Source organism: Megalobrama amblycephala, linkage group LG20 (genome assembly GCF_018812025.1).
Source record: "Megalobrama amblycephala isolate DHTTF-2021 linkage group LG20, ASM1881202v1, whole genome shotgun sequence".
Taxonomy (NCBI): Eukaryota; Metazoa; Chordata; class Actinopteri; order Cypriniformes; family Xenocyprididae; genus Megalobrama; species Megalobrama amblycephala.
Window position 1 is genome coordinate 17,603,401 of NC_063063.1, and position 26,137 is coordinate 17,629,537.

At 40.0% G+C, this 26,137-nt stretch overlaps 1 protein-coding gene and 2 long non-coding RNA genes across 3 annotated transcripts; all 3 read right to left on the reverse strand.

Moving 5' to 3' along the window:
* Positions 1 to 204: 204 nt before the first annotated feature.
* On the reverse strand, positions 205 to 1,320 carry LOC125255842. The gene is made up of 3 exons (XR_007182004.1): positions 1,140 to 1,320; positions 876 to 929; positions 205 to 744 (listed from the first exon to the last, which is right to left on the reverse strand). It is a non-coding gene; the product is annotated as an uncharacterized LOC125255842 (long non-coding RNA).
* A 16,935-nt stretch (positions 1,321 to 18,255) lies between these two features.
* LOC125255831 lies at positions 18,256 to 20,504 on the reverse strand. The gene is made up of 6 exons (XM_048171335.1): positions 20,301 to 20,504; positions 19,791 to 20,090; positions 19,276 to 19,575; positions 18,755 to 19,063; positions 18,603 to 18,661; positions 18,256 to 18,423 (listed from the first exon to the last, which is right to left on the reverse strand). The coding sequence occupies exons 2-5, from the start codon at positions 20,032 to 20,034 to the stop codon at positions 18,621 to 18,623; spliced, it is 894 nt and encodes a 297-aa protein (XP_048027292.1). The 5' UTR covers positions 20,035 to 20,090; positions 20,301 to 20,504; the 3' UTR covers positions 18,256 to 18,423; positions 18,603 to 18,620.
* A 77-nt stretch (positions 20,505 to 20,581) lies between these two features.
* LOC125255836 lies at positions 20,582 to 21,428 on the reverse strand. The gene is made up of 3 exons (XR_007182000.1): positions 21,282 to 21,428; positions 20,809 to 20,862; positions 20,582 to 20,594 (listed from the first exon to the last, which is right to left on the reverse strand). It is a non-coding gene; the product is annotated as an uncharacterized LOC125255836 (long non-coding RNA).
* Between the last annotated feature and the right edge of the window lie 4,709 nt (positions 21,429 to 26,137).

A 26,137-nucleotide genomic window follows, 5' to 3' on the forward strand; every position in this document is an offset into this window, starting at 1 on the left:
TATGCAGAAAATGGAATTAAAAGCACTAAAGACACAACATAGTATGCAGAAAAATATATACACTTTGCAGAAACACATGTAATAATGCTCTTTCAAAGCAGTTCAGTGTGACGTGTCACGGAGAGAAAAAAAAAAAAAAAAAAAACTTACGTATGTGACGAACACAAAAAAAACTCCGTTATAATGAGCGTGCAGCAGCGCGAAGAACGGTTCAGCATACAGTTGCACGGAGAATGAGAGAGAAAAAAAAAATGTTCCACGTGACGATCAAACTCCTTTATAATGAGTGTTCAGTTTCACGGAACAGTTCAACACACATCAAAGTGTATATGCAGCGAATAGTAGTCGATAGAAACAAAACAGTTCTCAACCATACCTCACAAAAAGCAATCGTTCGATTAAAGCCGTCCTACTTGATGTGAGCAGCAGATACAGTGAACTGGTCGAGCAGAGGTGACAAGATGAAACGAGCTGCGGCCTCCGCGGTCAGCGAAACACTCCTCCAGCGATTCGGAACAGCACACCCGTCGTCTGTTGAAGCAGCAACTCCGGCGATCGGTGAACAGCCGATCATGCGGAACCCAAAGGTTCACGGCACCACGTGTAACCCGTGCGGCTCGCTTATGCCCAGCGTGATGTGCGGCCAGCGACACCGGGTATTAAAACTTGGTCTGCGTTGTGTTACGTTGTGTGGGTGTAGAAACAGACACGGGACAGCAGGCAGCAGATTCACTGGATCATTTACTGTATAACAGAGACAAAATAAGCAGCCTCAGATTGAGTGGCCCTTATAACACTCTCTTCCATAGAATCACATTTCAAAAGGGCGGAAGAAAACATGAACATAAGGAAAATAATAATACAGAAAAACATACCTGTATAACAGAGACAAAATAAGCAGCCTCAGATTGAGTGGCCCTTATAACACTCTATAAAAGAAATATGATGCGCCTCCATTACCATGTGCTTGTTTCACATAAAAGACAGAAATATACCTCAAAGAATGTAAAATAACAAAAATAATCCCAAGGATAGATAAAATAGTACTTTACACATAAGTTTGGGTGGAAATACAGATATAAAAGATATAATTAACATAAGGATTAAATAAAATTAACAGGATGACAAAAGAAACCTACCTCTTCCATAGAATCACATTTCAAAAGGGAAGAGGAGGAGACAGGACAGGAAATTAGGTCATACTGTGACCTCGCATCACTTAAAGGAGAAGCGCACCTTTAGATCAGGTATCATAAAACGTACAATAGAACAATTTTGTGTGAATTATAACAATATTTAGTATTATACTTTGTATACCTGTTACACTCGCGGGTTGCTTTCTTCACCGGAGGCAGTCCCGCCGCGAGCCTGCGAGGAAGAGACAGCGGGGTAGAGCGACCCAGCGCCCGGAGTCGAGCGAGCTCACGTCGGCCCAGCCCCCGCGTGCCTCGCCCTCTCCCGCCAGAGAACAGTCGCCCGTCAGATTCTCCCACCCTGAGCAGCGTCCCTCAGCATACGCAAGTGACCTCGTCTCATTCGGTGGATCGGATGAAGAGCCGCTAGATGAGTCTATGTCTCTCGCGGCTTCCGAAGCAGAAGGCTGGGCTGGCGAGTCGGACGACCCCGCCCCCCCGCCTCCGCTGGAGCCCATCGAACACGGCTCGGGCATGGACGCCGAACTTCTCCGCGTCCTCTCTAAAGCTGTGGAGCAGCTGGACCTGGATTGGGCTCCCCTGGAAGAGCCGTCACGGAGCCGCCTGGATGAGTGGTTCCTGCCGGAAAGACGCCAGGCCCCTCGTCAACGCTGCTGCCCCGTTCTTCCCCGAGGTACACGAGGAGCTGACCAAGTCATGGCGCGCTCCTTACTCTGCCCGCCTGCACACCACGCACCGTTCAACCCTCACCACTGTGGACGGCGCTGAAGAAAAGGGCTACGAGCACCCGCCGCCCCTGGATGAAGCAGTGGCAGCTCACCTCTGTCCTCCCACGGCTGTGGGCTGGAAATCTAAGAGGGCCCTTCCTTCAAAGCCCTGCAGGACTACCTCCACCCTGGCTTCGCGAGCCTACGCCTCTGCAGGCCAAGCTGCCTCGGCGCTCCACACTATGGCGATCTTCCAAGTGTTTCAAGCCAAGCTTCTCCACTCTATGGACGAGTCCGGCTTTGATGCATCTGCCTTCAGGGACCTCCGCAGCGCCACTGACCTAGCCCTGCGAGCCATGAAGGCCACAGCCCAGGCCATTGGAAGGTCCATGGCCAGCCTGGTGGTTTTAGAGCGCCACTTATGGCTCAACTTGACCGAGATCAAGGACGCGGATAAGATGGCCTTTTTAGACGCCCCTGTCTCGCCTTCCGGTCTCTTTGGGTCATCGGTAGAGGGTCTCACCGAGCGATTCACCGCAGCGCAGAAGTCGTCTCAGGCCATGAGACACTTCCTGCCAAAACGCTCCAGCTCCGCATCTGCTTCAAGCCGACCCAGGCCTGCGCCGGCTCAGCAGAGCAAGCCTGCCCCCTCTGCCTCCCGGGCAGCACCGCCAAAGGAGCAACGCCAGCGCTCTCGCTCTGCCAGACGCTCCTTCCCGAGACGCCAGGGACCCCGGCCCAAGATTGCGCTGGACCCTGTGACGCCTAAGTCATCCTGATTTAAGAGGAAGGAAGAGGACGGGGGAATGTCTCGCTGCGGCCGGACCACCCCCAAAGCTCCTTTGCGCAGTTTCCCCTCCGCCTCGTTCACATCCGGGCGTGGGAATGATGCTCAGTGTTACAGATGGGCCCACAAATGTTGCGTCCACACAAACCGCCGTTTTCACGGCGAACACATTTTTACCTTTTCTAATAAAGGGCAAATTTCCTCTTCCACTCCCCTCGGTGCACAGCCCCCCCTCAGGCGGGCTGTCAGCCGATGTCATTCAACCTCTTGCCACCCGGGTCGAGGCTTGGCGGGCCATCCCCGGGCTGTCAAAGTGGGTCCTAGGGATCATAAGTCAGGGCTACTCGCTCCAGTTTGCCCGAAGACCCCCACGCTTCGGCGGGGTGCTTCAAACTTCGGTGATTTCGGACAACGCTCACGTTCTCCGAACCGAAGTCTTGGCGCTGCTCAGGAAAGGAGCTATAGAAATAGTCTCTCCTCCAGAGAGCGAGTCAGGCTTTTACAGCCGTTACTTTCTGGTCCCCAAGAAAGATGGCGGTCTCAGACCCATCTTAGATCTCAGGATTCTGAACCGCTCCCTCATGAGACGGAAGTTCAAGATGCTGACGCTGAAGCAGATCCTCGCACAGATTTGTCACGAGGACTGGTTCTGCTCACTGGACCTGAAAGATGCCTACTTTCACATCCAGATAGCCCCCCACCACAGGCGGTTCTTGAGATTCGCCTTCGAGGGTGTGGCTTACCAATACACGGTCCTACCCTTCGGGCTGTCCCTGGCTCCTCGCACTTTCACCAAGTGCATGAATGCGGCTCTTTCCCCACTCAGACAGATGGGAATCCGTGTTCTGAATTATCTCGATGATTGGCTCATTCTGAGCTCATTGGCTCCCACTCGCGAGCAGAGCTAGAACTTCACAGATCTGTGCTCCTCAGCCATCTAGAATGCCTGGGTCTCAGGGTCAACCTATCCAAGAGCTCGCTGCTTCCCAGCCAACGCATTTCGTTCCTGGGAGCAGTTTTCGACTCTGTTCGCATGACGGCAGTAGTCTCGCTCTGGCCATTCAGCAGCTCGCGGCTTCCGTCACAAACAAAGCCTACCTTCCTCTGAAGTCCTTCCAGAGGCTTTTAGGGCTGATGGCTTCCACCTCCCCAGTTCTACGGCTCGGCCTTCTTCGGATGCGGCCTCTGCAGTACTGGCTGAAGTTTCGGGTCCCCCCCCCATGCCTGGCGGCATGGCCGCTTCTGTCTCAAGGTCAATCAGGCCTGTCTATCAGCCCTGAAGCCCTGGTTGAACCCCGAGTGGTTCAAGCGTGGTGTACCCCTTCAGGCGGCGTCGCGGAGGACGGTGCTCTCAACGGACGCATCCAACTCAGGTTGGGTATCAGGTTGGGCATCCAACTCTTTACGAGGGCAGACCGGCCTTCGGCTCGTGGTCTCACGAGGACAGCCATCTTCATATCAACTGCCTAGAGATGCTGGCAGTGATTCGTGCCCTTCACTTCTTTCAGGCTCACCTGACGGGACGCCATGTCCTAGTCCAATCGGACAGCATGACGGTGGTGTCGTATATAAATCACCAGGGAGGTCCTTCGTCCAGCCGCTTATGCACACTGGCGAAGCGTCTTCTGGAATGGGCTCTACCCAGGTTTCTGTCGCTCAGGGCGACACACATTCCTGGAAAAACCAATCTGGGAGCAGATATGCTGTCTCGGAGCAATGTCCCCTCAGACGAGTGGACGCTCCACCCCCAGACGGTTCTCACGATATGGGAATTCTTCGGGAAGGCAGAGATCGACCTCTTCGCCTCAGAAGACAATTCTCATTGCCCAACTTATTTCTCGAAGAAGGACGACGCGCTGGCCCACCATTGGCCCAGCACCCTTCTTTACGCATTTCCCCCGATCGCTCTGATCCCTCAGGTTATCAGACGAATCAAGGAAGACGAGCACAAAGTCCTCCTGGTGGCCCCGCTCTGGAGGAGCCAGGCTTGGTCCTCAGAGCTGTTCAGGCTCTCCACGAGAGCCCCATGGCCCATTCCTCTGAGACGGGACCTTCTCTCTCAGGCGAACAGGACAATTTGGCACCCACAACCAGAACTTTGGGCTCTGCACTTATGGTCCCTCGACGGGAGCTGGTTAACCTCCCCGGGGACGTGCTGAACACCATCTCTCAGGCGAGAGCTCCGTCTACGAGACGTCTCTATGCCCAGAAATGGTCAATCTTTGTTGATTGGTGCTCTGCACGCAACATAGATCCAGCGGAGTGTGACGTATCTCCGATACTGTCCTTTCTCCAAGAGCGTTTGAATTCAGGGCGAGCCCCTTCAACGCTCAAAGTTTACGTAGCAGCCATCGCAGCGTTTCACTCTCCTACCGCTGGCCAGTCAGTGGGGAGAAACGGCCTAGTGGTGCGTTTCTTGAGGGGTGCTAGGCGATTGAATCCTCCTCGCCCCCTCACTGTTCCCACCTGGGACCTTTCTATGGTCCTCAGAGCTCTCAAAGGACATCCCTTTGAGCCGCTGTGCTCAGCTAACCTCAAGCCCCTGACGCTCAAGACTGCTCTGCTACTGGCTTTAGCATCGGTGAAGCGTGTCGGCGATCTGCAGGCCCTCTCTGTGAGCCCTGCTTGCCTTGAATTTGGGCCCAACGACTCTAAAGTCGTATTGAAACCCAGGCTTGGCTACGTCCCCAAGGTGCTCTCGACTCCGTTCAGAGCACAAGTTATCTCCCTCTCTGCGCTCCCTGTCTCGTCAGAAGAGCAAGAGCTGGAGTTGCTCTGCCCTGTTAGGGCATTGAGAACTTATGTAGAGCGATCACAGCCTTTCCGGCTATCAGATCAGCTCTTTGTTTGCTTTGGCGGCCGCACCAAAGGGTCTCCGGTCTCAAAGCAACGCCGGATTGTTGACGCCATAGCTCTTTGTTACTCCTCCATGGGCTCAGATTGCCCCATAGGAGTTAGAGCTCACTCCACTAGAAGTATGGCCTCTTCTTGGGCCTGGTCCAGTGGAGTTTCTATCAAAGACATCTGTGAGGCGGCCGGCTGGTCCTCGCCGTCCACCTTTGTCAGATTTTACCAGTTGGACGTTCCGACTTTGCAAGCTCGGGTCCTATCGGTGTGATGCAGCGGCCTCTTTGAGCCCCGCCTCAAAACCGGTTCAGGAGTTTCTCCTCTTGTAGTGTAACTTGGGTTCGACGGCTTCGGCCTTCTCACTAGTTCCGTGGACCCCCTGGCGTCCCAAACTTGTCCAGTCGTTCCCTTCCGTGGCACGGCGTGGTTGAATTCGTTCCCCATACGCAGTACGAGTGAAGTATCGAAAGGGAACGTACACGGTTACTAACGTAACCTCGGTTCCCTGAGATACGGAACGAGTACTGCGTTACTTGCCGTGCCACGAGGCTGCGGCTTCAGGGTCGTCGCTTCAGTCGATATGGCCTGGTTTCCTATGGCGAAACGCCCGCTTATATAGCACTATACCCCGCCCCTTTCGGCGGGAAAATTCGCGCGCTTTCTCGCCATAGGTCGCGCAGCTATGCCGCGTCGTCATTGGTTCAACAACTTCTCATGAGTGAACCAATGACGATGCAGTTACACTGCGTTATTGATAAAGGCTTCAGTGACGGGGAAAAAGGGAGACTTTTCCCCATACGCAGTACTCGTTCCGTATCTCAGGGAACCGAGGTTACGTTAGTAACCGAGTACGTTTTCTCTGAGGCAGGGTAAAGCATGGTACTCGCAAAAAATCAAGAAAATTCAGCCTTGGTTAAAACTGCAATTTTCTCATGATTTACAAATAGTTGCAAACATTTGGGATGTTGTAAGTACTCAAGTGAACAAAATATATAACACTGGCCTAGTGGTTTTTGGATATTTTACTGCAAAATTCTTACATATCGCACCTTTAATCTAGCTCTAGTTATTTTTTTTTTATTACTAGTAACGGTGTATCCTTGTTGCAATTTTGTTCTCTAGTCCTGTTTTTGATTAGTTTCTGTAAAGTAAATTTCAAATGGGATTAAGTAACTATAAGTTAAAGGGTTCACCCAAAAATTTAAATTCTGTCATTTATTACTTACCCTCTGCCGTTCCACACCCGTGAGACCTTCGTTAATCTTCAGAACACAAATTAAGATATTTTAGTTGAAATCCGATAGCTCTGTGAGGCCTAGGGAGCAATGGACACTTCTCTCAAGATCCATAAAGGTACTAAAAACATATTTAAATCGGTTCATGTGAGTACAGTGGTTCAATATTAATCAATATTAATATATACTTATTTAGTGATGGCCGATTTCAAAACAATGCTTCAGGAAGTATCGGAGCACAGATGAATCAGTGTGTCGAATCTGCTGTTCGGAGCGCCAAAGTCACGTGATTTCAGCCGCTGGCAGTTTGACATGCGATCTGAATCATGATTCGATACACTGATTCATTTGTGCTCCGAATCTTCCTGAAGCAGTGTTTTGAAATCGGCCATCACTAAATAAGTCGTTATTTCGTTTTTTTGGTGCTCCAAAAAATAATTATATTATAATTATAATATTAATATTGAACCACTGTACTCACATGAACCAATTTAAATATGTTTTTAGTACCTTTATGGATCTTGAGAGAGGAAGTGTCTATTGCTCCCTATGGAGGCCTGCTATCGGATTTCAACTAAGTTAAAATATCTTAATTTGTGTTCTGAAGATGAACGAATATTTTACGGGTGTGGAACGACATGAGGGTAAGTAATTAATGACAGAATTTTCATTTTTGGTTGAACTAACCCTTTTAAGTAAAATTAACAAAGAAAATAAGTAATTTTAACTTGGCCAGTAAAAGATTGAATAATTTCTACATAGTTGTTTCTTTTGCAATACATTTTACTCAAACAATATATCACTGAATTAAACCATGCTTTTAAAGTGTATGCTTAACTTAGAAACATTGCATGGTGGGAACACCAGTATCAGAAAAGCTGAGTAGTTTTACTTAATTTTATAATGCTGATATTTATGCTTTAATTTCTACAAGCTTAAATTGAGTATTAATATAGAATTTACTTTCTTTTTTTAAATTCTTGCCTGAGCTAACTTTTTCATGTAAAAATTACATTTGTTTTTCTGTTGTTTTTTCTGTTTCACGCTTAACTCTCCCTGCTGTCTCAAGTCTTCTGTCTTGTTAATAAAACCCCTTGTCTGCTCATTTGCGCCTGGGTCCTCCATCTCTGAAAACTGACACATGTGTAGTGTAGCTGTTTGAATGAAAGAAAACCCACAGGAAGAGAACAGTCTGAGGTATCAAGTGACATTTATTTGCACCGCAAACATTCTAGTATTCAAACAGAATTTTACCTAAATAATAAAAATAGATCAATCTGAGTGCAAACAACATAGGCTACCAAAAGGCCTTCATCCAGAGCGAATTCATTTATACTGGTTCAATTCCTGTGCAGTACCCTGAAGTAAAGCATGTAGATCAAGTGTTCAAAGCAGATGGGAAATGAACATCATAAAGATGACACACACACACACTCCGGTCACTGTGACGACTAAATCAGATGTCTCCTGCGGTGAATGGCTGTTGTGGGCCACTGTAGGCCAGTAACTTTGCTGCTGATGTCGGCTGATCTCCACTGGACTGTCCCTGATTTCTTGACCGCCAGCTGCTGGTTCACCATGTCTCCCTGATGATTGGTTGGTTGACAGGAAAGCTGTAGAGTAAAATGCTGATGGTAAAAGCGTACAAAAATGTATTTATATATAAATGAAATACTGGAAAAGTGAAGAGGGTGGAAAATGATTATGGAAAACGTTTTTTGGTGAAATAAGTCTTTGTGAAAACTAAAATGGACCATGTGAGGAAAATGTATATTCAGAGCTCTCTTTTATTTTAACAGTAGTAGTAGAAATTTTACCCAGAAGAGTTCGTAATAGCACAGTGATTACAAAAACGCTGAATATGGCGGCAATCCCACAGGCCAGCGGCAGCTGAACAGAGCTGTGTGTGAAGTCTCTCCATGCTTGGATTAACTGGATCCTCCACAGGACTAAAGAACAGGGAGTCATGTCCCCCTCCTCAAACTCCCTGCATCTACAGAGGGAAGAGTACCATGAGGAGAAAACAGGGGCTGGTTGCATAAACTGCTAAGATTAGTCTTACAAGTTAGTCATCCAATTTTATTCTTTAAGACTGTAACATAACTTTTTTAAGTTAGTTACATAAAAATGTAGATTGGTCTAATTTTGATACCAAAAAGTAAGACTGATTTCCCCTAACTACATTCTAGTTGTTCGTACTAGCTCTTAAGACACAGTCTTAACATAATGGGTAATATGTTAACATAATGTTTACGCAACTGGCCCACACACAAGTAAGTGTTTTTGCTTGTAATGTGAGGACCTTCCACTGATTTGCATTGTTCTTAAAGTCAACATGAATTTACCATTTTTATTTCCTTTCCTTTATTTTATTTCCTTCATTTATTGCTCACCCTCATGTCGTTCCACACCCGTAAGACCTTTGTTAATCTTCGGAATACAAATTAAGATATTTTGTTGAAATCCGATGGTTCCGTGAGGCCTCCATAGGGAGCAATGACATTTCCTCTCTCAAGATCCATAAAGGAGGACCCTGATTTCCAAAGGAAATGCAAAATTTACTTTCATCAGAGAACATAACTTTGGACCACTCAGCAGCAGTCCAGTCCTTTTTGTCTTTAACTCAGGCGAGACACTTCTGACGCTATCTGTCTGTTCAAGAGTGGCTTGACACAAGGAATGCGACAGCTGAAACCCATGCCTTGCATACGTCTGTGTGTAGTGGTTCTTGAAGCACTGACTCCAGCTGCAGTCCACTCTTTGTAAATCTCCTCCACATTTTTGAATGGGTTTTGTTCAGAGGTGGAAGTAACGAATTACAACTACTCACGTTACTGTAATTAAGTAGTTTTTTCGGGTTTTTGTACTTTTTTGAGTACATTTTTAATCTGTAATTTTACTTGTACTTAAGGTCAAATTAAGATAAGTAATCTACTTCGCTACTTGTAAAATCGCATTCCGTTACTGAGTACGCCAAGAATTTGAGTTAATATTGAAACCATATAGCTCTGCTTTGACCAGCATATCGGTAGCCAATAAAGTTATCCGATCGTAAACGGACCAATGAAAACCCTGATATTTTGTGCGTTCTCATTCTGTCACCCCGACAGCGAATTTGACACACACCCGCCTCCTCCTGCTGTCACTCGTTTCAGTACAGCGCAGGATTGCAGGTATTGCGCATAATTTTAATCATACCCGCAGGTTTGTGGAGAGCACATTCATGAAATGGCAGAAAACGACGCGAGCTCTCAAATATACAAGTAAACTGCCTCTCCTCTCATGAGTGCGCGCTCTGTGTAGTGTGCAATAGCGAATCTCTCCGTGCTCTTAAATTAAACGTTGTCAAAAGTTATCAAACAATCAGAATAGACTTCCATGCCTGGCTGATGAAAATGCTACAGGAAATTCAATTGGCTATAAGTGAAATGCACCAGAAAGTCTCAGCAAACGGATCTTTAATTTCTTAACAATGTAGATGTATGTTTCAGAATGGGGCATTTGTATGATTTTTACATATAGTCTGTCTAACTGCATCACTACATACAGACATTACAGGTCAAACTCCTCTGATGTTCTTTTTATCTAAATAAACAACATATAATATGGCTCTTAAAGGGTTAGTTCAACCAAAAAAAAATGACATTTCTGTCATTAATTACTGTTTTAACTATGGCTTTACTACCTTTCTGGGCCATAAAAAGTGGTAATAACGTTGCAGTCTATGGAGGGTCAGAAAGCGCTCAGATTTCATCAAAAAGATCTGAATTTGTGTTCTGACAATGAACGAAGGTCTTATGAGTTTGAAACAACATGAGAGTGAGTAATTAATGACAGAATTTTCATTTTTGGGTGAACTAACCCTAGTGAAAAAAAAGTATGCTAAATATACTTGCAGCAAGACTAATTATTAGTATATTTCAAGTGTGCTAATGATTAGTTAACTTAAAGTGTGCAATTTTGAAATAACTAATTTTGTACTAAGTATATTTTAGTTGTAATTAAGTTGTTTTAAAACACAACTTTAAGTATATTTAGTGCACTTTTGTGTGCTAAATTGGAACAACTTCAAGTATACTTAGTACACTTTAAGTATATGCCTGTGTAGGGACTAATTACATGCTTGATTGGTGATATTAAAGTATACTTTATTTGTGTTAAAAGTACACTTTATTTGTGACTTTAAGTACATTACAAAATAATTACGAGTGTCTTCCGAACACACAAGCAATATACAATGAATTTTATTTTACAGTAGTACTGTATGCTCAGTACCTTTGGCTTATTCTAAATACTAAAAAAATACACACTTCGCAGTAAATAACAATGTACTTTGTTATTACTTATACTTTGTTTAATATAGTCAACATGTAAAGTGGATCAAAAATCATCTTTCATCAAAGCTGTCCTAAAACCTTCTTCTTATGACAACTTTGCTGAACTTTTTTGATCCACTTCAAATGTTGACTACTGTACTTTGAATTACATAATCTCACACAATACAGTTGTGCTACTATTTAAATACAGTTTAACACATTTTCCCAAAGTTGAATGCATTTGTTTTCAAGGCCATTAAAATAAATAAAATGTAACAACATCACTAATGAAGAGACATATTTCATTAACAAATCCAATTCTTTTTATTTAAACTTAACATAGATTCAGCAAAACTTACCATGTTTTTCATTAAAGAAAAAAAATGATTGGACCAATGGTGACCCTCTATGTACAAATACAAATTACGCATTATATTCCATGTTCTGATGAGCTTCTCATTATTGTGTCTGATGGCTGCTTACACAGTGACCGCAGGACTCGTGAGACAGCATGTGTTAACAGAATATACAAAGACAGAAGGTCAGACAGCATGATCAACTATTCACGTTTACAATAGTCTGTCTGAATCCTACATTGAACCAGCACTATTTCTGAACAGTAAACGAGGATTAGCAGCAGGGAACTGTATCAGTATGGCATGTCGATATTGTTTTCGGTATAGTAGTCAAGGGTAGTCAGGGTAGTCAAGCATTCAACACTTTATGATTTAATATCGTACAGTATACGGGCCGATTTGACCAATCATATGAATGTTTTGGTGCTGCATACAAACCCAAACATGTGCCATAAACCACCACACACAAACTCAAAAAGGAGATAAAGCCAAAATCTAGCTCTCCGTTTGTTAAAGCAAAAAAAAAAAAAAAAAGTTAGCCTACAACTTACCTCCAAATAGCAGCACTTTTCTCCGGTTCTTTCAGGATCGCGTAGGCCATTAAATTAAATTCCCAGCCGGCTGTCGTCACCATCAAGGTCAGGCTGCGATGTCACATGATTGAACTGGTCAGAATTTCCAAAATCGAGCTTTCAGTGTTTTATTAAATAAATTATACATTGCGACATTATACTTAACCTGGGGTGCGTTTCCCAAAGCGAACTATGGTCGCAAGTTCCGTCGTTACCAATAGAGTTCAATGGGACTTACGACCATGGTTCACCAACGATGCTTTCAACCACTCAACATATTTTTTAACATGTAACATTACTTGTGCTGCTGGTGTGTTGTTCAATATAGATTTGTGTGTACGATTGTAAAATGATTCTGCCAGTGTAAACTTACACATATCTGGAAATTGGGAAAAGTGCAGGAAAGCTACACTGCATATACTAAATGGGCTTTTAATGCATTAGTCATACTGAAATAAATAAGCACAAGTAATAAAATGAATTCCAAGGATGAATAAGTAAACTTAAAAAATATACTCAAATTTAACTTTAAATACACTACAACTTAAGGATATTAAATAATGTATTTTTTTTAAATATACTTTCAGTGCATTGTTACAATGATCATTTTCAGTACACAGTTAAAATAATCCTCAAATATATTTTTATAAAGTGCAAATAAATACACTTTTAAAAAATAAACTGAACTTACACTTCAAGTATATTTTTCTAAACTATATTTTTTAGAAAATATACTAAAGTACAATTATTTTAAAGTGTGTTAAAAGTTGTATTGTGAAAATATGATGCTAATATACTTTTTATATATTTAGAGATAGTAAATTTTTTGTTAGTATGTTTGCAGTGTACTATAGAAAAAGGGAATATATTTAAAATACAATAAAGTATACTTTTTTTTTCACTAGGGAACCCTTTAAGATACAAGGCATATAAAAATTCAGTGTTGTTATATGTCATATACCTCACCTGAATTGAGGTAATTTGTTTTTGTTCTTATTTTATTACTGACTGTTTACTTGTCTTTTTTTGTAAATTCAATTCAGTTTGAAATCAAGCTTTCTTGTGCTGCATGTGAGATATTGCAACAAAGTTACCCTATTGTAAAGATACAAATACACAGAATGAGCAAATATTTAAGTGAGATTATTGTAATGGTTATTGATCAATGTTATTGGTATTTAAAATGATACTGAATATTGATCATTTGTATTGTATTGAAGTTAGAAATTCCAGTATCGTGACCACTAATTCATGTACATTTCATGAATAAGGTGAAAGTGCTTTGTTGAAAGTAGCTATTTTCTACTGATTGATTGAATATTGTTTGGCAATTCATTAAATATCGCCGGCTAAAAAGTAACTAGTAATTTTAGTACTTTGAGTAGTTTTTGAGAAGAGTAATTTGTACTTTTACTCGAGTACTTTTTTGTACACCAGTACTTTTACTTGTAATTGAGTATTATTTCAGCAATGTAACAGTACTTGTACTTGAGTACAAATTTTCAGTACTCTTTCCACCACTGGTTTTGTTTCACAATCCTCTCCAGGGTGCGGTTATCCCTATTGCTTGTACACTTTTTTCTACCACATCTTTTCCTTCCCTTTGCCTCTCTATTAATGACCTTTTGTGTCTTGCCCTCCTTGTGCAAGGTGTCAATGGTCATCTTTTGGACAACTGTCAAGTCAGCAGTCTTCCCCATGATTGTGTAGCCTACAGAACTAGACTGAGAGACAATTTAAAGGCTTTTGCAGGTGTTTTGAGTTAATTGGCTGATTATAGTGTGGCACCAGGTGTCTTCAATATTGAACCTTTTCACAATATTCTAATTTTCTGAGATACTGAATTTGGGATTTTCCTTAGTTGTCAGTTATAATCATCAAAATTAAAAGAAATAAACATTTGAAATATATCAGTCTGTGTGTAATGAATGAATATAATATACAAGTTTCATTTTTTGAATGGAATTAGTGAAATAAATCAACTTTTTGATGATATTCTAATTATATGACCAGCACCTGTATTACTTACATAAAGTTAGTATTCCTGTAGGGGGTGCTTAACATAATAAATGTAATAAAACATGGAGAGACTCTTGAACCTCAGAGTGAGAAAACTTTATTGATAAAGGCACGCAACTATAAACAATAAAGTCTTTTGAATTGCATTTTTATAAATATACCACTGAAAGAGAGTGGAAATATGTGCTTGATGTTGCATGAAGCTAGTTGAACAAACTCTGAGTTTCAGAGTAGGTTTGGAGTTGACAAATCCAGATAAATCCAACCTGGTTTAGATCAGGATAAACTGTTGCACAACGCTCGGTATATACTTTCTCTGTCAACTCAGGTTTAAGCCAGAGTTTGCAAAGCGCGTGCACCTGAAAGTGTGACACGTGTGGCAAACAGCCAATCACACGGAACAAGGAGAACGTCAGTTTGATTCACTTCTCACAAGAGAGATGCGCAATTCATGTCTCTTCCAAAGATTAACTCCCTGAGGTCTGAAAACGCGCCGGCGCGTTTTGCAGGATTTTTTTCACATTGCAGCAAAACAGACTTAAAATACTCCGTCATTTCTTGTCATAGAGACAAAAGTAATATATCAATTGAAACTATAGAATGTCTTCTTTTATTTGTGTACACTCAGAGTAAAAACACAATGTTGTGCTTTTTGTAAAATAAAGAAAACTAACATGATGCGTGATCTCTCCTCTCCCTCTGAACGAAGTCCAATCTGATAGTTCTCAGAAAATGAACTGTAACTTATGAATACTAATGGAAAAAAAATGACACTTACATCTAAAGAAACGTTGAAATGTCAGGTTTTAAATCGTGCAAGTCAAATCGAAAACAAACATTCTGTGTTTATGTAATCTGTATGAAAAGAGAGCCATGTCAGAAGTCTGTGATTCAGCTCATTACCCGCTAATGCGGCCACACCCACGGAGCCAGCGCTATTCAGAAACAAATACTGAGGCAATGCTCATTCAACATGCATTCATCGTCTCAATCGTGTATTTATTGTCTTGAAAAGTGTTTATCTGGATGTTAAAGCCATGGTTAGCGATCTCTAGAAGACATGCCGTTAGTTCCTAGTTCCTTTTCTTCTTTATATGAATTTGTGGCCTAAAGGTGTACAGAGAGCGCCCTCCGGCTGCAAGTATGAATTGAAAACACCATTCCTGAAATGTCCTCTTCTTCTTTAGAATAATTTGTAGACTAAATGTGCACAGAGAGCGCCCTCCGGCTGCAAGTATGAATTGAAAACACAGTATCCAGCACTCATAGTGATGACAATAAATATTGACTAAATATTACTTCTCAGTATAGAAAATTGACATAAATATATAAGAATCCATCAAAATTTCTCCAAATGTGCATGCTTTTAAGCTAAAAGTCTATATGAAATGCCATAGAGGTAACATAATTGTTCAGACACTTTGCATCACAGAAATACATTATATTTTAAAGAATATAATAGAATACCATTATTTTAAATTGTAATAATATTTCACAGTATTGCTGTTTATCATGAGCTGAGACATTATTACAGAGGGTTTTTTTTCACAGCCTACCTGACTGAAAGGCCTCATTAATATGCAAGTAATTTCAGGTCATTATTATGTGATTCTTTTGTCTTCTCAGGTGTAAATGACCCATTATTCATGTAGATTCACGCCTCCACGCATACTGTGTTTCTTGGCAAAAAGTGTCTTACAAAAACTAAATCAATATATTGTTTTATATGAAGGAGTAGGCAGCATAATTTTTACATCATTTTGAAGCAAAAACTCTAGTCTACAACCTCCAATACCCAGAAGTCTTGTGAACACAGATTTAATATACTTTTTTTGGCCTTATTTCAGTGACTTACGTTTTTTGTTTTTTCAATAACCACGCATAAACATTATTCCTTCAAAAATACAAACATGTACATACATGTTCCTCACATATTACTGTAGCCTAGTTTGTGCTGAATACAGTGTAATGACACTTTTGTCATTTATATGTTTATGAACAACTGAAAAAAGCACAAATGTCAGGGCATGTCAAAACTTCTCCAAGCCCCAAATAAGCCTCAGACTCCAGAGGGTTAAGAGATTGTTATGAAACTAAACGCATTTACAAAGCAGGAATAAACACTGATGAGTGAAAGTTTGAGAAGGCAGCTGAAAGAAAATATCTGACTAACGTTGGAAGCTCCATCCGTGGACTCTCGGCCTCACTCGACACCTCAGCTGGCCGGACAGCTTGCAGAATCGCCTCTCGCAGACTCTGTAGCTCCAATACATAGCGTTGCTCTCGCTGCTCTTGTGCGCTCAGGAAGTCATGCATCACGGCAAACATCCCACCACTAGATGTTGCAGCAGGAGAGACGGGTCCTCAAGGTGATGTGGACTTGGGATGAACTGGTGGGGGATTCTCCTCTCTCTCATCCTCCGTAGACTCAGCATTGGCCCAGGCCACATCTGACCCAGCGATAGGAACAAAGCCCCACCCTAGGCTTCCTGCCTCTCTGTGCAGTCTTGCGAGCAGCCATCCCACTTCTGACACCAAATGTGAGACGCCGGTTCTTCGCAGGCCCGCTGTCAGGTGCAAAAAATAACATCGCAGTGATGTAAGGTGTAAAGTAATGTTTATTTACAGGCTCGAGAGGTGAAACAGTCCCAGTAGCAAATACCATAACCAAAGCTATATATAAAAGTAACAAAGAAAAGAAACATGGCAAACAAAACCTGCTCAAAAGAACAAAGAAAAGATATAAATATATACATGCAATCTTTCTCAATGATAATAAATTGCTCACGGCACCACAGTTGCACGCTCACTTGCCAGGTTAACTGACAACCCACACTCTTTTGGGGGTCCTTTTCATAGTCCAAGCATCACCCCATTAGTTAAAACCACTGCAAACATTAGTGAGGTAAGTATTAAGGTATGTACATTTTTACAATACCATATAAATATATACACACATAAAATAATGAAATATTTACAGAAGCAAAATCCATTCAAAAAAAATATGCACACAAAAAATATTCTGGTCGCTTCATAACATTAAGGTTGAACCACTGTAGTCACATGGACTATTTTAAAGACACAATTTCCTATTGTAAAGACACAAATACACAGAGTTAGCAAATATTTAAGTGAGATTATTGTAATGGTAACTGATCCATGTTTAAATATGTAAACAAAAGCCTAAATTAAAATCTGTTCATCATATAAAGCGGACGTGTCTCTTCAGAAGACTTGAATTAAACTGCTCCATTCAAATTGATTACTGTTATGAGTCTTGTGCTTTTTGAAGCTTGAAAATAATGATTGCCTTGACAAAATAGATGGATATAAAAATTTGATTTTAAAATATCTATAGGGCAGTATACACTATGTGGTGGTTTTCCCCATGGTATTTAAAATTATACTGAATATTGATCATTTTCAAGGTATTGTATTGAAGTTAGAAATTCCAGTATCGTGACCACTAATTCATGCACTTCATGAATAAGGTGAAAGTGCTTTGTTGAAAGTAGCTATTTTCTACTTAGATCTATGATTTGATTGAATATTGTTTGGTAATTCATTAAATATCACCGGCTAAAAAGTAATTAGTAATTTGAGTAGTTTTTGAGAAGAGTAATTTGTACTTTTGCTCGAGTACGTTTTTGACACCAGTACTTTTACTTGTACAATTTCAGCAATGTAACAGTACTTGTACTTGAGGACAAATTTCCAGTACTCTTTCCTCCACTGCCATTTGGCATGGAAGCCCAGGCACACATGGAGAGTAAACATTCGGTCTCATGGAGTAAAGAGGGAACACACTACAGACAATTGTCATTCTTCTGTTGGTATGCCGATTTTTCCTAGCAAGTAATGGGTTTATTGGGCTATATTAGCATAAAACGTCACCCCAAAATAGGCCACCCTGTTACACCTCTACCCTTTTATGCTGAAAGCCCCTGACACACCAAGCCGGCCGTTGACCAACATCAGTCTGTTGTTGAGTGTCGACCAGCCCAGTTTTGGCAGTGTGTTCAGATCTATCAGCACCATTTGGACCGCTTTGTTTTTTTGCACCAATTGAGCATGTTGAATAGAGAAGAGAAATTGCTCTGATTAGCTTTTCAGCTTACTGAACGAGTCAGTGGACAAGAGCAAAGTGGGCTTTTAATCAGTGCAGCACAGCTAGAGCACCTTATTACTTATATAAAGTTAGTATTCCTGCAGGGGGCGCTTAACATAATAAATGTAATAAAACATGGAGAGACTCTTGAACCTCAGAGTGAGAAAACTTTATTGATAAAGACAAGCAAATATAAACAATAAAGAGAGAGCACAAGATTAAACAATCATCAGTATTTATTATGAAAAAAACACTAGAAGAACAAAAAACACACTTGAAGAACCTTTAAAGTTCAGGGTTTTGCTTTACATTTCAATACTTCCTGAAAAAGATGAACACATAAAAGCCACAAATAAGTAAATCTCATAAGGTACATATGTAAAATCAGTTTGTGAGAAATGACACCAATTAGGTTTCTGATGTGTGAATATGTGCTTGATGTTGTTCAGCTCTTCTGGATCTGATGTCATAAACCAGAAGAATGACAGTAGCCACGCCCACCAGAGCAGAGAGGACCAATCAGATCACAGCTTCAGTTGGGCCACAACAGTGGACAGAGTCTGAGGAATAAAAACATCAAACTGAGATCAGATCAGACAATAAACACTAATATCAGGAATATCTGAAGGACAGGAGAAATGATCTCTGCTCACCATAGACAGAAACTCTGAAAGCTTTATATGATCGTTTTGCTCCATTTATCGCTAGCACATAATCTCCAGCATGTTCATCTGTGATGTTTGTGATGGTCAGAGATCCAGTTTGATTGTCCAGCTTCAGTCTGTCTCTGAATCTCCCATCAAGAACATCATCATATACAGTGAATCTGTCGACCCGTTTATTGATTTCAGCTATTAAAGTGGTTTCATTTCTAAACCTCCACTGAATCACATCATCATCCTTCATTTCAGTAAGATCAGAGTTTAGAGTGACTGAATCTCCCTCCTTCACTGATATTTCATCTGTATCACCAAACAGAGAAAAAAAAAAAAACAGAAACAGGGTGTGTCACAAATTAACATGTAAAAATAACTTCATGATTTTTATGAAAGTAAACAGTCTGAAACACATTCTTATAAAACAAAAGAACAGAACAAAAGAAGCAAAATTATGTATGGATTAAATATTTACTGGTGATAAAAAATAAAACAGGTGAAACAAATATTAAACTCACCAAAGACAAGGAGAATGAAAAACTTTCTCACACTGTTGATCTGTAGTTTATATTCTCCAGCATGTTCAGTTGTGATGTTTGTGATGGTCAGAGATCCAGTTTGATTGTCCAGCTTCAGTCTGTCTCTGAATCTCCCATCAAGAACATCATCATATACAGTGAATCTGTCGACCCGTTTATTGATTTCAGCTATTAAAGTGGTTTCATTTCTAAACCTCCACTGAATCACATCAACATCCTTCATTTCAGTAAGATCAGAGTCTAGAGTGACTGAATCTCCCTCCTTCACTGATATTTCATCTGTATCACCAAACAGAAAAAAAAAAAAAAAAAACAGAAACAGAGTGTGTCACAGATTAATATTTATAAGTAACTTCATGGTTTTTATGAAAGTAAACAGTCTGAAACATATTCTTATAAAACAAAAGAACAGAACAAAAGAAGCAAAATTATGTATGGATTAAATATTTACTGGTGATAAAAAATAAAACAGGTGAAACAAATATTAAACTCACCAAAGACAAAGAGAATAAAAAACTTTTCCACACTGTTGATCTCTAGTTTATAATCTCCAGTATCTTCAGTTGTGGTGTTTGTGATGGTCAGAGATCCAGTTTGATTGTCCAGCTTCAGTCTGTCTCTGAATCTCCCATCAAGAACATCATCATATACAGTGAATCTGTCGGCCGTTACATTGATTTCAGCTATTAAAGTGTTTCCAGTCAAAAACCTCCACTGAATCACATCATCATCCTTCATTTCAGTAAGATCAGAGTTTAGAGTGACTGAATCTCCCTCCTTCACTGATATTTGAACTGTATCACCAAAAAAACAAAAACAAAAAAAAAACAGGGTGCGTCACAGATTAATATTTATAAGTAACTTCATGATTTTTATGAAAGTAAACAGTCTGAAACATATTCTTATAAAACAACAGAACAGAACAAAAGAAGCAAATATGTCTATGGATTAAAATTTTAACTGGTGATAAAAAATAAAACAGGTGAAACAAATATTAAACTCACCAAAGACATGGAGAATGAAACTCTTTTCCACACTGTTGATCAGTAGTTTATATTCTCCAGTATCTTCAGTTGTGATGTCTGTGATGGTCAGAGATCCAGTTTGATTGTCCAGCTTCAGTCTGTCTCTGAATCTCCCATCAAGAACATCATCATATACAGTGAATCTGTCGGCCGTTACATTGATTTCAGCTATTAAAGTGTTTCCAAACCTCCACTGAATCACATCATCATCCTTCATTTCAGTAAGATCAGAGTTTAGAGTGACTGAATCTCCCTCCACCACTAATATTTTAACTGTATCACCAAAAAAAAAAAAAAAAAAAAAAAAAAAACAGGGTGCGTCACAGATTAATATTTATAAGTAACTTCATGATTTTTATGAAAGTAAACAGTCTGAAACATATTCTTATAAAACAACAGAACAGAACAAAAGAAGCAAATATGTCTATGGATTAAAATTTTAACTGGTGATAAAAAATAAAACAGGTGAAACAAATATTAAACTCACCAAGAGTGTGTGAATCTCCCTCCTTCACTGACTCCTCTTCATCACCAAACACACCTGAAGAACAGAGTTTTCACAGATTAAAGCTTTAAAACTACTTGATGTTGATTTGATGAAGATTCACTAAAACACTTTTAATCATTTAAATGTGAAGTGAATAATATTCTGCAGATACATTAAAAGAGAAATAAACTCATATAGAACAATAACTAATTAAAAAGACAGTTTTACTTTAATGTTTAACGTCACACTAAAACTAATGTGGTTGAGTATCTGAGCTTCATATTTATATTATTTTATTTAATCAATCCCTAATAATTTCAATCTGAATTCAAACTTGATCTGACAGTAAAATCACAGTTCAATTATGAGAATATCAGTGGATATTATTCTTTTCTGACTAATCTAACCAGTCATTTATTACATGGTACCAGAACAGAAGCAACTGAATCCATTAAAACATGTTTAAAACTCACCATCCAGATGCCAGAAACACAAACAGAACAAAACAGTCCAAAACATCTTCAGCAGTTTCAGTCCACAAATATGAAAAGAGAAACTCTTCAAAACTGCTTCAGTAATAAAATGACAAATGTGCTGATGTGAAGCTGCTCTGTAGGCACCTCCCCCAAACACTCCCCAACCTTACCACATCACACGAGAAAAACAAATCTGTCTGAAACTTTTTGTGCAATTCTGAGAGTGCTCCACACAGGTTAGTGGACCTGTACAAGCCACCTGTTGTAACACACTCCCCTCTGTGCACTAGACACTTTTTACACACACTGTTGTGTACATAAATCGTACAAAATACTCTATTACATATGTTTGTTTACATGCTCATACACACACAAAAACAAACAAACAGACAAACATTTTGCACTGTTCCCCAGCGAGCTGCTTAACTTACAATGTTTCTCTTTGCGCATGTACAGTATTTATGTGAAAGCATTTGTATATTTTAATGTATTTATATATAGTATATGTATAATCGGACTCTCTCATAGGTTAGTTGTTTATAGGTTTATACTGTTGTCTGTGTTTATGTAGCACCGTGGTCCTGTGAGACACAACATTTCGTTCCACTGTATGTCACCACATGTCACCACATGTAGCGGAATGACAATAAAGCTCAACTTGACTTGACTTCACCAGTAAAATTAAGTGAAACTCCAAATAACTGCACATCTTTAAGTGTTAATTAATGTATGTGACCATCTAGCACTTTTTTAGCTCATTAATTCAACCTCTGAACTTTGTCACTTTGAGGTCAGGTGGGCCTCAACTTCCAGTAGATCAATGACATTATTTTCAACAGAAATAAACTGACCCATAACATGATAAAAATATCTTAACAAGAGGAAGCAACAGTTTCTTCTTGTCAGCTTTTTTCTTGGTGTGTCATCTTGATGTTGCTTCATCAAGATGGAGCAACAGTTTCATCTTGTCACGAGATCCTGTCATGAGTGTTTGGCTCTGCTCTCTCTCCTGTAACTGTCTTCAGGTCATTTGTGACCTTGGACCACAAAACCAGTCATTAAGTCGCACAGGTATTTTTTTTAGCTATAGCCAACAATACATTGTATGGGTCAAAATGATCGATTTTTCGTTTATGCCAAAAATAATTAGGATTTTAAGTAAAGGATTTTAAATAATTTAAATCATGTTCCATGAAGATATTTTGTAAATTTCCTACCGCAAATACAGAATTTTTTCCCCCTTCATTAGTAATATGCATTGCTGAAGACTTCATTTGGACAACTTTAACCCCCAGCGGTCTGAGTGATTCTGGGGTCCTTGAGATGTTTTGAAATGCCCTGACATTTGTGCTTATTTCAGCTACTTATAACATACTATTGGCCAGCAAGTAATTTTGCTGTATTCAGCACAAACTCTGCTACAATAATATGTGAGAAAAATAGATGTACGTGTTTGCATTTTTGAGAAAATAATGTTTATGAGTGGTTATTGAAAAAACAAAAACTTAAGCCACTGAAATACGGCCACAAAACAAATAATAAATACGTGTTCACAAGACTTCTGGCTATTGGAGGTTGTAGACTAGAGTTTTTGGTTCAAAATTATGTAAAAAGTATCCTGCCTAGTCGTTCATATAAAACAATATTATGATTTAATTTTTGTAAGACACTTTTTGAGAGTGAGAATCTTCATGAATAATGCTGTGATTCACACCTGAGAAGACAAAGACCCGCATAATGACCCGCATAATGAGCCCTTTTAGGTAGGAAGGCTATGTGAGTGAAAATTAATCAAAGTACAAAGTAGTTTTTTTTTCCCCTGGTAGTTTATTCAGAATATAGTTAATAATATAAATTAAACACATTTAGAATAAATGAGGGCACATTTAGGGCCTGTTTACACCTGGTCACTTCATGTGTTTTCACTGATCGGATAGCTATCGGATAGAGACCAGGGGTCTCATTTATAAAGCGTGTGTACGCACAAAACGGGGCTGGAAACGTCCGTATGCCAGTTCCCACGCAAAGGTTGTGATCTATAAAAAACAAACTTGACGGGAGAATGTGCGCACCTTTAAGCAAACTTTGAGCCATATGTACAAACATTTTGGAGACAGAGCAGTTTGGTGACACCGATGGTGAGCTGAGGGACTGACGGCAGATGAAGGAAAACCACTTTAAATGCTTGTCATGAGTCATAATCATAAATACAGTGTATGTTCACAATAAGAGTTTAAATAAATAAAAGAATGTTTTAAACTCGTGTGGAAATCACATTTTCATTTGATACACATTTACATTAATATTACACTTTTACTATTGCCAACAAGCACTGAAATTACATTACGCAGTCATTACAAAGAAGTTAAACAAAAATTATATGAATTTAGATGTGCTACTTTCGATCACTGTTTTAATGACAGCGAGGAGCGCTGTGAGCACAATAATTACTCTTTAAACTAAACTGCAGATGCACATTTATGACAAAATATTTTAGCGAGAACGATGATCAGTGATGCACACTTAACTTGGATATTATGGAAGACACTGCTGGATTCGGTGGTCGAACAGTCCGTTGTCCAGTTTGAATAGTTCCAATGATAATATCTTACTGTATAACCGCAGCTGCAGGAGGTGTTGATGTCGTGTGACGGATCTTCAAACAATTACCACTGTATTTGAAGGATATAATTTGAGGAAAATGGTAAGATTTGCATGTTTCCTTTTTCAGTGATGCGCCGAGTCAGACAATTGTATATTTACACTGCAATAAATAAGTAGGCCTATCTGTTTCCACTAAAAATAGCCTATACATATCCTAAAAGATATGTTCACCTTATCAGTAAAACTGCATAAATTTGATTCGAATTGTTTAAAACTATTAAAATACTATTTGGCCAGTGGAAATGAATGAATCAACTCTATTCTTAAACCTTTATCTTAAGTATTTTATACAATTTTGTTTTTATGGATATTTTGATATATTTATTCTAAAGCATAAAGAGGATATTGGATGATTTTTATCACTGTAGTGTATTGCACAAATGGTATTTATAGTCCATATCTAATATTTTCCAATGTCTTGTACCTTTGACGGTGTTAACCATGTTGTCACGTGGATGGGAACGTGTATGGAAATGATATGCAGATGAGGTTATGCATAGTAAAACTAGGTGTTGTAAGCTCCATATATGGTGATTTCGGGGAGGAGACAGGGTGGAGATGCACGTACACACAATCTTCCGCTGACTGGGATTTATAAAGGGATTTGTGCGCAGGTTCTGGCGTATGCATGGTTTTATAAATCTGAATTTTTTTGTGCGTACGCAAAATCTAGCTTTTGCGCGTACGTACACTTTTAGGATGAAATCTACGCAAAGTTTTATAAATTAGACCCCTGGTCTAAATGCCCTCCAAAACGCATTCGAAACGGATATAAATCCGAACGCTCAATCCACTTCAGGAGGTGGTCTGGGAGGCATTCCAGTCAAAACTGAACAGGTCTAAATGCATCTGGTTGTTGAAACCATATATGTCACGGCACACACGAAGACAAACAGGATAGGTCCAATTGCAGGTATTTATTGGGGAAATCCAGAAACGTAATCCATGAACCAGTCAATATTCAAAAATCCAGGGAGACAGTCCAAACAAAACACAAAGCAAACCAAAACAGAGACTCGGGAAACATGAATGAAGACACCATGACAAAAGCAGAGACAAACCAGGTATAAATAGACAGACACTAATTGAACAAACACAAAACAGCTGGGTGCAATGAAACAAGGATAATGAGTCCAGGAGGTGAGTTATGGGTAATGTAGTTCGTGGGGTGAAAACCAAAGTCCAGGATGTAAACAGTCAGGGTTGGAGTACCCTCTGGTGGTAGACAAGGGCACTCCCAGTAATGATCGTGACAATATATGTAAATTGAAAAAATAAACGTGTGAGCGCCTGTTATAGGTTAAATAACATGATATAGCCAGATATGACAGCGCCACTGCAGCACGCATCGCCGCATATGAGCAGCTGAGTATCTATTCAGCAACACAACGCGCAAACTGTAATCATACGGACAATCATCAGTACAATAGCTCTTTGTGCAAAATGAAAGAGTTGATGGAAGCAATGTCCAAGAAGTGCAGAAAAGTTTCTGTACCACTTCATGGTTTTGTGCTGTGTTGTGTTGTACTGTATCAGCTGATCAGACAGGTCAACGCCCCCCATTGTGTTTATTGTATCTCTTGGGATCTCTTTGGAATAGTTGTTTGGAAATTTTCATTGTCACATCTGTGTAAAAAAAAAAAAAAAGCATGAGCACACTATCACTATGGCCATGCATAACAAAGACAGCAGTTATTGTTATGTCATACAAGAACATATACTTTTATATTATGATGTAGACCACATGTATGATCAACTAACCAAAACTGGGTGAAATGTATTATATGTTTAGAGAGTATCACATTACAAGCATTTACGCACAAACATTTGTAAGTGACATTGTAAGGCAATTTTGTCAAAAGTTAGCCAAAACAAAAATTTATTGGCCGTAGACTGCGATTATCTGTTGATGGTCCACGTAGACTGCACGTACAGTGGGTACGGAAAGTATTCAGACCCCCTTAAATTTTTCACTCTTTGTTATATTGCAGCCATTTGCTAAAATCATTTGTTCATTTTTTTCCTCATTAATGTACACACAGCACCCCATATTGACAGAAAAACACAGAATTGTTGACATTTTTGCAGATTTATTAAAAAAGAAAAACTGAAATATCACATGGTCCTAAGTATTCAGACCCTTTGCTCAGTATTTAGTAGAAGCACCTTTTTGATCTAATACAGCCATG